The sequence below is a fragment of the Barbus barbus genome (genome assembly GCF_936440315.1).
Source record: "Barbus barbus genome assembly, chromosome: 21".
NCBI lineage: Eukaryota > Metazoa > Chordata > Actinopteri > Cypriniformes > Cyprinidae > Barbus > Barbus barbus.
This window is the reverse complement of record NC_136749.1, coordinates 2,060,619-2,070,919: the sequence shown is the minus strand read 5'-3', so window position 1 is coordinate 2,070,919 and position 10,301 is coordinate 2,060,619. Positions and strand designations below refer to the sequence as shown.

The 10,301-nt window shown below is 38.4% G+C and overlaps 3 protein-coding genes across 3 annotated transcripts; 1 reads left to right on the top strand and 2 right to left on the bottom strand.

The window, feature by feature from the left end:
- Nucleotides 1-66: 66 nt before the first annotated feature.
- LOC306887306 (NADH dehydrogenase [ubiquinone] 1 alpha subcomplex subunit 3-like) lies at nt 67-1,782 on the bottom strand. The gene is made up of 4 exons (XM_079444939.1): nt 1,756-1,782; nt 1,452-1,523; nt 1,293-1,370; nt 67-216 (listed from the first exon to the last, which is right to left on the bottom strand). Exons 1-4 carry the CDS (start codon nt 1,763-1,765, stop codon nt 125-127), a joined length of 252 nt encoding a protein of 83 aa, XP_079301065.1. The 5' UTR covers nt 1,766-1,782; the 3' UTR covers nt 67-124.
- A 76-nt stretch (nt 1,783-1,858) lies between these two features.
- Nucleotides 1,859-8,117, top strand: LOC306887553 (TCF3 fusion partner homolog). The gene is made up of 6 exons (XM_079445383.1): nt 1,859-2,086; nt 2,279-2,503; nt 2,702-2,772; nt 3,928-3,997; nt 4,155-4,292; nt 6,878-8,117. Exons 2-6 carry the CDS (start codon nt 2,279-2,281, stop codon nt 6,950-6,952), a joined length of 579 nt encoding a protein of 192 aa, XP_079301509.1. The 5' UTR covers nt 1,859-2,086; the 3' UTR covers nt 6,953-8,117.
- On the bottom strand, nt 6,432-9,285 carry LOC306887554 (large ribosomal subunit protein mL51-like). The gene is made up of 4 exons (XM_079445384.1): nt 9,120-9,285; nt 8,964-9,028; nt 8,785-8,892; nt 6,432-7,337 (listed from the first exon to the last, which is right to left on the bottom strand). Exons 2-4 carry the CDS (start codon nt 9,025-9,027, stop codon nt 7,141-7,143), a joined length of 369 nt encoding a protein of 122 aa, XP_079301510.1. The 5' UTR covers nt 9,028; nt 9,120-9,285; the 3' UTR covers nt 6,432-7,140.
- Between the last annotated feature and the right edge of the window lie 1,016 nt (nt 9,286-10,301).

Genomic DNA, 10,301 nt, shown 5'->3' with positions numbered 1-10,301 from the left:
CTGGTGTTCACGGCAAGTCAGAAAGACTAAACTAATCTACAATATCAAAAGAAAACAGGAGGATACTTAAATAAGAGCTTTTATTGCGCCAGAAGCAAAGACTGTACAGGACTCTGAAGGGCTTTCACAGGTTTCTCAGCCACTCCAGGTTGTTCCCCTGAGGGTCGCTGGGATGCGCTGGAACGTCTGGCATGTTTCCATCATCTCGGACTGGAACTGAAGAGAGAAGAGAGCGACGCGATTAAAAACATCAACTAAAACACTTTAACCAGATAATTATTTTATTCTTTATTTGACCGGGACAATAGACCGTCTGGAAACTGCCCCAGAATTAGCTACAGAGCTAAATTCATCTGTTTTCCCATGAATTACTGATTCATGATGAGATTAAACGCACTGAGTTTAAGATTTACAATAAAAACATCTGAGAATGACCTTAAAATAAATCAAATACAACAATAGTAAAAATCAGGGTTATTTCATCTTATTAAAACTAAATCTGAAACTAAAAACCACACACAAAAAAAAAAATGAAATAGAATAAATGTTCACAGAAATAAAATATACAAAACCTTTTATTTCAGCTAGTTTCCAAAGCAACATTTTAATTTAGTTTAACGATGTACTAAAATAACTACAACTGGAATAAAAACTATACATACACATGTAGAATAAAAAACAAAAATTAATAATTATAAAAACACAACATTACTTTAAAATAACTATGAAAATGAAAAAATGAAAAAAATGAAAATGCAAAATAATAAAAACTAATAGTATCTCAAAGATTATAGACAGACAGACAGACAGACAGATAGATAGAACATTATAGATGGATGGATAGATAGATAATTATAGATAGATAGATAGATCGATCGATAGATAGATAGATATGACCCATTATGAATAACTGAGCACAAATAATAACTGAAAATAATTAAGCTGCAAATCAGCATGTGACCCTGGAGCACAAAACCAGTCATAAGGGTCAATTTTTTTTATCTTCATGATCTTTATTAATGTAATAATGATTTTTGGCATAAAAGAAAAATGTATAATTTTGACCCATACAGTGTATTGTTGGCTATTGCTACAAATATCCCCCAGCGACTTAAGACTGGTTTTGTGCTCCAGGGTCACACACACACACACACACACACACACACACAGTAAATATTAAGCCCAAACATATATGTAGCCATGAATATTTTTGATTTATTTACAAAGTTCCCCTAACGGAAGAAACAGATGACCCAGGAGTCAGGAGTCAGACACTGCATGAGGATATATACCTGGATAATTGTAGGGAGTAGCTCGGTTCATCATGCCTGTGTATTTAGTTAAAGGACTCACAGCCGGCAGAATACAAGCTGAAACACAATACAGATGTTAGATTCATAAAGCAGGAAGATGAAGATCCATAATGTGTGATGCATTAATATCTCAGTCACCCAGCAATCCGACTCCACAGGAAACTGTGATCACAGGCTCTTTATTCCACGCGTTCTTCACAAACCTGCCAACTACAGAAACAACAACAGTTCATTACAGAGAGAAGATCATATCCCACAGTAGTGCTTCTCGGAATACCACGCTACACGCGTCGAAAACAAGATTCGGCCATTATTTTCAGCACGCGAATATATTGCAATAGCTCTCGTGAACTGCTTGTTGATTCTATTTCTGTAAATACGATCGAGCCTAGCTAAAATAAAACACATCTTTCAGGCAGCTAACACGCAGAAATATACTCACCGGCCGCCATGTTTGCTTCTGTAGTCCTGTCTCAGGTATCACGGGAATTGTAGTTCGAGGTCAAATGTTGGTGACGCATTCGCTGTGGATTGGCTGAGCGGTCAATGACGTATTTAAAACGCGTCTCGTTGTTTAGAAAGTTGCAGTGTAGATGAAAATGTAGATGTTTACTTTTATTTTATCATATGAAACAGGCAAATTCTTGCTTTTGTTAGATGTATCGTTTAAATTATGTATAGACGGCACTGATGAGGAGTAGAAAACATACCTGCGGGATTTATAATAAACTGACTGAATCATGTATGGCTCTTTACAATATTACTAACTAAAGGTAAGCATTGAATTCAGATCATTAAAACGGTTTATTCATACTCATATTGATATTGCAGGACAGAAACGCTCCATGTGTGTTCATAGAAAGCTGCTTAGTTTGTGTTTAATCAGTAAGATTATTAGCATATGCTGTTATATTAACTATATGAAGTTAATACTGTGTGCTCTGTTGTGTGTGTCTGTGCTTCAGATGATGGAGGATTTCTCAGGTCTGGCTTTGCCTCCTCTGTTCGGGGATCACATTCTGGAAGCAGAGCTGGAGACGGGTGGCGTGGAGCTGGGCCCCAGCGGCACTGAGCTCCTGGATAACGATGGGGCCCCGGCGGGCCCCGCACAGGACGGAGAAGATGAGAGGAGAGAGCTGGACAAGAGCAAGTATCACGCTCTCAGCAAGAGGTGCAAAGAGATCGAACAGGTGAACAGATTTACTGTAGAGTAGAGGAATGGCTTCATCGTGTTCAAAAACTAAAAAGCTCCGTTTTTGAATCTAAAATGGAAAAAAACTGGTCAGGATATTCTTCACAAATTCATCTTTTGTGTTCCATGGAAGAAATACACAGTTTTATCACAGCATGAAGATTCTTGACCAAATGTCATATGAACCTGTTCTCAGGTAAATGAGAAGATTTTGGGACGGCTTCACCAGGTGCAGAGACTGACACGCCAGCTGAGGAAAGAAAGAAGGTACAACTATAACTATCACTGCTACTGATGATTCATTTTTCTGTTGATTTAAGGAATAGTTCACCCCAAAATGAAAGTAGCTGTAAATGTGCTCACACACAGTCCATCCGAGATGTAGATGAGTGTGTTTCTTCATCAGGTTTGTAGAAATGTGTCTCTGCATCAGTGTCTCAGCAATGGATGCTCTGCAGTGAATGGGTGCCGTCAGAATGAGAGTCCAAACAGCTGATAAAAACATCTCAATAATCCACACCACTCCAGTCCATCAGTTAACATCTGGAGAAGACAAAAGCTGAAACACATCCAGCATTAAGATGTTTTAAACTTCTGTTGTTTCTGGCTAAAGGAGTCCATCAAAATCCATCCACATTTTTGAAAAACGTTTTGGATTGTACAAGTGCTTGATCTGTGCATATATCTTTCCTGAATTAGACAAGATGGGGTTTTTTCAATGGAGGAGGCATTATAATGGATTATGGGCTCATTTTAGCAACGATTTGAAGTTAACATAGTTAACAATGCTGGATTAGTTTCAGGTTTTGTCTTCTCCAGATGTTAACTGATGGACTGGAGTGGTGTGGATTATAGTGCTGTTTTTATCAGCTGTTTGGACTCTCATTCTGACGGCACCCATTCACTGCAGAGCATGACAAACCTGATGATGAAGAAACACACTCATCCTGATCTCAGATGACCTGTGTGAGAGCACATTTACAGCTACTTTTATTTTTGGGTGAACTATTCCTTAAATCTATTATTCTTTGATTAATCTAATGTTTGCCACCTGATAAATCTGATTAGTTGATTAATCCTTTGGTTATCTTAACCATAAATAACATTAACTTATTCCATTAACTTTTAAACCTTTTATTCAAATGCTTACTTTACAATTAATATTCTCCCAGTATGAACTGCCAAGAATTAGAAGGCATTTATTTACTTATTTACAATTAGAAACATGTCCACGAGTCCAACATACATTTAAGCCATCAATGGCTAGTACTGATAACCAAAAAAAATTGCATTTATATATATATATATATTTCAGGTACACATCAATTTACCTAAAAACTCAACTAATACTGTGAAGTATACAATGAACCTCTCATTTGGTACACTTGATACAGTGTGTGTGTGTGTGTGTGTGTGTGTCAGGTTTCTGATGAAGACTCTGGACTCGTATGGAGATGATTACAGGACGGCACAGCTCACCATCACGCTGGAGGTGATAATCCACAACAACTCAAGCTTCATTTAAACTGTTTCACGTGCAGCTGTTCACACCCAATTCTGGTCTCTGATAGCAATGAATCTATTTGTTCTGAGAGTGTAGTCCACATCAGTGGCTGATGACACATTAAACACTCGATGTGTTCACACAGGATGAAGGGAAGGCTGGTTTAGATTCAGCTGTCGGTGCTGATGAAGACGGCTCTTCTCCAACGTTTCCTCATCAGTCAGCAGCTGGACCAAAGAAAAAGAGACACCGGGTCCCAAAGGACAGAGAGCGAGACGCACAGGTATGAGACACCCACCACATCGGTTTAAAGAATAGATACCCGTGACACATGCAGTAATTACTGATCCTTCACTACTGCTCAAACAAGATTGTTTTCTGTTCACCAAAGCTGCCACTATTTGATCAAAAACACAGTAAAAATACGAAATATTGTTGCAAGTAAAAACAGCTGTTTTCTATGTGAATCTATATTAAAATGTAATGTATTCCTGTGATCTGCAGCTGTATTTTCAGCATCATTACTCCAGGCTTCAGTGTCACATGATCTTCAGAAATCATAATAATATACTGATTTACTGCTCAACAAACATTTCTGATTATTATCAATGTTACATTATTAGGGGGTGCTTGCCAAAGCACTCACTATTATTATCTCACATACTTATTCTTCTTATTATTATTCTTCCGTACAAATTTTGACGCGCTACTCCTCCCGCACCGTTCGTCACAGAGCCATGAAACAGGCGTCAAATCGTGCGGATTATTCGGGAATGGTGTGCTATGACTTTTATAAGCGATCGGGGTAACGGTGTTTGCCCCAGGGGCAAAAAACCGGGCAAAAAATCCCATAGACAATGCATTGCGGCCAACTTTGACGCCTCGTAGCTCCGAGCGAGAATTTCGTAGAAACTTGTGAATCACCACATTTGGAGAGGCTATCAAGCTGTGCAAGAAGATACCCCGCAGTGGGGTATAAGTTGTACCCCTGGGGCACAAGAGCCCCCCAAAGTTGCCCCATTGACTTACTATGGTGAGGGAAGGCCCATGAAACAGCGCGTTTTTCCTACTATGGTAAATTGCATAGGGATTTTGTATTGATCATAGCTCTGGATCACAGTGTCATAGAGATAAGGGGGCGGGCTCATTTTACTCAGACGACCAATCAATATCTCAGGATCATTGTGAAGCCATTAAGCCACGCCCTAGCAACCATTTAGAGCACGTTAACAACAAGTTCCATAGACATCCATTGAAAAAGATCAAAGGGATATCTCCGGATTGAATTGTCATAGAAACATGAGGGTGGTCTCATTTGACTCGGGGCAGCGAACAGCCAATCATGAATCACCTCAATACTTCCTAGCCCCTCCCTAGCAACCATTGTCGAGCACCTTAACAACCAAAATCCAAAGAGGGATATCTTCCATTCTGAATGTCACAGAGGCATGGGAGTTGGTTTATATTATTCATAGTGACAAGAAGCCTTTGCAGTTTCATCATTGGCAGCTCCAAGCAACTCCATAGCAACCAAACAGAGGACCTTAGCAACCAAAATCCAAAGAGGTATATCTTCCATTCTGAAAGTCACAGAGGCATGGGGGTTGGTTTATATCATTCATAGTGACAAGAAGCCTTTGCAGTTTCATCATGCAACTCCATAGCAACCAAACAGAGTACCCTAGCAACCAAAATCCAAAGAGGGATATCTTCCATTCTGAACGTCACAGAGGCATGGGAGTTGGTTTATATCATTCATAGTGACAAGAAGCCTTTGCAGTTTCATCATGCAACTCCATAGCAACCAAACAGAGTACCCTAGCAACCAAATTCCAAAGAGGGATATCTTCCATTCTGAATGTCACAGAGGCATGGGAGTTGGTTTATTTAATTCATAGTGACAAGACGCCTTTGCAGTTTCATCATGCAACTCCATAGCAACCAAACAGAGTACCCTAGCAACCAAAATCCAAAGAGGGATATCTTCCATTCTGAATGTCACAGAGGCATGGGAGTTGGTTTATATCATTCATAGCACCACCCTGGGTACCATAGCAACCGCCCTAGCAACCATCCTGGGTACCCTAGCAACCACATAGCAACACCCTAGCAACCACCCCAAGTACCCTAGCAACCACATAGCAACACCTTAGCAACCACCCTGGGTACCCTAGCAACCGCCCTAGCAACCATCCTTGGTACCCTAGCAACCATCCTTATTACCCTAGCAACCGCATAGAAACACCTTAGCAACCACCCTGGGTACCCTAGCAACGGCCCTAGCAACCATCCTGGGTACCCTAGCAACCGAGTGGCGAGTTTTGCCACGCCAAGCACCCCCTCACATTTTCTTCAGGAAATGTACATTCTAGTTATTACTATTATTGTTAATATTTTTCTGGAAACTGTGATACATTTTATTTTCATAAGAACAGCATTTATTTGAAATAGAAATATCTTAGATTATAAATGTCTTGACTGTCACTTTTGATTATTTAATGCGTCTTTGCTGAATAAAAGTATTAATTTCTACAAAATCAACTTGCTGACCCCAAACAGTAGTGTGACCGATGACCCATTAATGCATGTAAAATTATATTCCACCGCGATTAAATGTGATTTTAGCAAAGCACTTCCAGTTATAGTAACTAACATAGTTTATTTTCATGCACGTTCATGTCAGTAGAAATGTGCACTGCTGAATCACATACATCTCCAATAACTCTTACTATTTAAAACATCATCCCTCTCCTCATGATCTGAGGAATCATTGATGCACAAACGCTGCAATATCCAGAACCAAAATTCTAAGCAGTAGTGATAGTGACGCTTGTCTTAAGGTGTGTGTGTTTTGGCTGTTCCTGTCAGATGGAGTCGGAGCGTCCGGTCATGACCGAGGGTCCGTTCACAGGATTCTCCAGCCCTAGTTCACTGTCTCACTGAGGCTCATCAGCATGCGGGACATCACTCAACTCTTTTTCTGGGATGAATCTTTTTAATGTCACTTCAGCAATTTTTGTAATAATGATAACATTAAGGAATTTTTTTACAGTTTAATGAATGGAACTGCAGCTTTTGACACACATTGAATTCCACATCAGTGCAAACGAAGGAGGCGGCTGTCGTCGAGGCTATCTGTGTTTGCCGTATCTGTTGAAGCGGCGGTACAGGAAGCTGATCCTCTTATCCAGGATGTGCTTGTCCTCGGTCATCATTCGGTCTCCCACCATCCGCTTCTTCCTGATGAGCCGCTGGAGCTCATTTCCACTGAAGCCTCTGAGCCACACCGGTCCTCTGATCAAGTCTTTCGGATGAGCTTTAAAATCTCCTGCAGTCAAACACAGTCAAACCCAGTAATGCTGATCAATGGAGTGCTGGATGATAATAGAAGATTTAGAAAATGAATGGCTGGTGATATGAACATTGTGATGATTGTAATGAAATATTTGTCCATTATGTTTCCTAAAAACTCTCCTGGTAGGTCATTTTTGTGTTCAATCACATCTCTAATTTAAACCCCAGTTGCACAATGAGATCCATTAGAACCGGAGAGAGTCAGAATGAATCAGTTCAAAATACAATGATTTGTTTGTTTGCATGGAACATTCTGTGTGGCATTTTACATACGAGTTAATATCAAAATAAATATCAAATAATTTAATACATTTTTGCTGTGTATTCTTATTTTGGTGCATGCATATAAATGTTCATTTAGTAAAAAAGTCTTCATTATATTGTAATTACTGTATATTTACTGTATGTTCACATTTGGTCTCTAATTGATTTGAGAGCAACAATGAATACTGGCAAAACTGATGAAAGATAATGAGAGCACGCTTTTATTCATGATTAGTTCAGTAGTTCATGATTAATCAATGAGGATTAGTGAAAACCATTTTAAAACCTTCTTGTAGTGTCAGGTTCAGGTTGACCTGCATTCACTTTTCAAACTGCTTGAAATACTGTTTATTTTTTTTATATTTCTCATTTAGCGTAATGAATGTAAATGCAAAGATGAGACACAAATATGCAGGCTGTACAAATTTTGTTACAACTTTTGTGTTGAGAGAAACTGCAATATACCAATAATAATAATAAAAAAGCTTCTAAAAATAAAATAAAGAAAAGAACACCTTTTTTGTAGCTTGTCAAACAGTAATATGTGACCCTGGAGCACAAAAGCAGTCTGAAGTCGCTGGGGGATATTTGTAGCAATAGCCAACAACACATTGTATGGGCCAAAATTATCAGTTTTTCTTTTATGACAAAAATCCTTAGGATATTAAGTAAAGATCATGTGCCATGAAGATGTTTTGTAAATGTCCTACTGTAAATATATTAAAACTTAATTTTTGATTAGTAATATGCATTGCTAAGAACTTCATTTGAACAACTTTAAAGGAGATTTTCTCAATATTTAGATTTTTTTTTTGCACCCTCAGATTCCAGATTTTCAAATAGTTGTATCTCAGCCAAATATTGTCCTATCATAACAAACCATACATCAATGGAAAGATTATTTATTCAGATGATGTCTAAATCTCAATTTTCAAAAATTGACACTTAAGACTGGTTTTGTGGTCCAGGGTCACATATGATGAAATGCATAACTTTAAATCTCGAAATTAAGACTAAAATAAAATCTGTCACAGGTCGTTTTTGGTTGTTAGTGTTTCTGAAGCTCAGTTGCTGCACTGGAAACAAATGTAAGAAAGCCAAATTCATTCTCTACTGAAATATAAAGCCCAGATAGCTTGTATTTTAATGCAGCTCACCCAGGATCCCGATGTTGTCGTAGACTCCGAACATGCTCCTCTTCTCCGTCCATCGGTCCACCTGCTTCAGTTTGGGAATCGCGTGCATTCGTATTCTAGCACAAGTGCCTGTGTGATCAACACCCACAGATTACTCTCATCCCACACATTACAGCAGAGAGAGAGGATGGTTCACACACCTGTGCTGAAGAGTCGAGCCGAGGACTGGCAGAAGCTCCTCAACACTCCTCCAAACACAGCCATGCTATAGAGATCAGATATAACATCTACATCATGACCTTCAGTCGCGAGCACACTCACATTACATCAGTTCAGTCTTTAAACACACACTGTACCTTCAGCCAATCCGCGTTGAGAACGAGAAAGTGCCTTCAAACGACAGATGGATGTTATATACTTTAAAACTTGTGAAATCCTCTAGATGAAGCTAACCATATCAGTGTGTTATCCATGTGTTCATACTGCTGCTGCTGCCATTACACGTTTTACAGAATAAAAGTCCTATATATCATTTATTTTTCAAATTAAAGGTCTCGTTTCGGACAGACAGTACAGAAGTAATGAGTTTTGATGTATATAAAATTAGATTTTCTATAAGATTTTTCAATTTATACTAGCAAAGGTTAATATATATATATATAAAACATTAACATTGTTTTTTGTTCACACTTTTAGATGGAGTTTTAGAACAAATTGATGTATCATTTTTAACAACATTTTGCCACCAATAACTGATTGGCAAGGAGTAGCCTAAATTAATTGACCATCAGGTTTGTTGGGCACATTGGGGTTTGCAGTTTCTGAGGTTAACATGATCAAGAAAATATCAAGAGGTTGGCCAGACAAGGTCTGCAACTGAATTTATGAATCAAAATGGTGCAATTATTGTCCAATTATCAGATAGCATCAGACTGTTCTGTGTGTGTGCATACTAACAATGTATGCAACAGTTTACAAAGTGTCCAGTCAACTATTCACCATATTTAATTTTTATTAAAGAAAAAAGTTATATTTCTCCAAAAAGAAAAAAACACCAACATACTGTTTTTTAGAATAAAACCACAATTATTTAACTGTTAATCAGGATGCATAAATGAATGCGTGCACATTAACTACTAAATCTCTAATGCATTTGGCAGACACTTCAAAGCGACGTACAAAAATGTAATGCAGATATTTAAAAATAAACATATAAGAACACCTTTTCAAACCCTATTGAAAGCATTTCAGATGTTCACAACTGAACTATATCATGGCATTGCGTAAAGCTCACATTTTGAACATTGCCATGTGGTCAGCTGTAAAAGTGTAACCGGATCCATCCTGTGGTTTTTAGTTTCACGCCACTACAGTTAATACAGTTAAGACTCACTGAAACAAAACTAGAAGTCTGAATATTCAGTGAGACACACATTTATTCTGTGACTCCCCTCTGTAGGACACTCTCATCAGATTCCTGTCATTTACACCGTTTCATTGATTTATTTGCACTCAGTGATGAGTCCTGGTGGTAATGA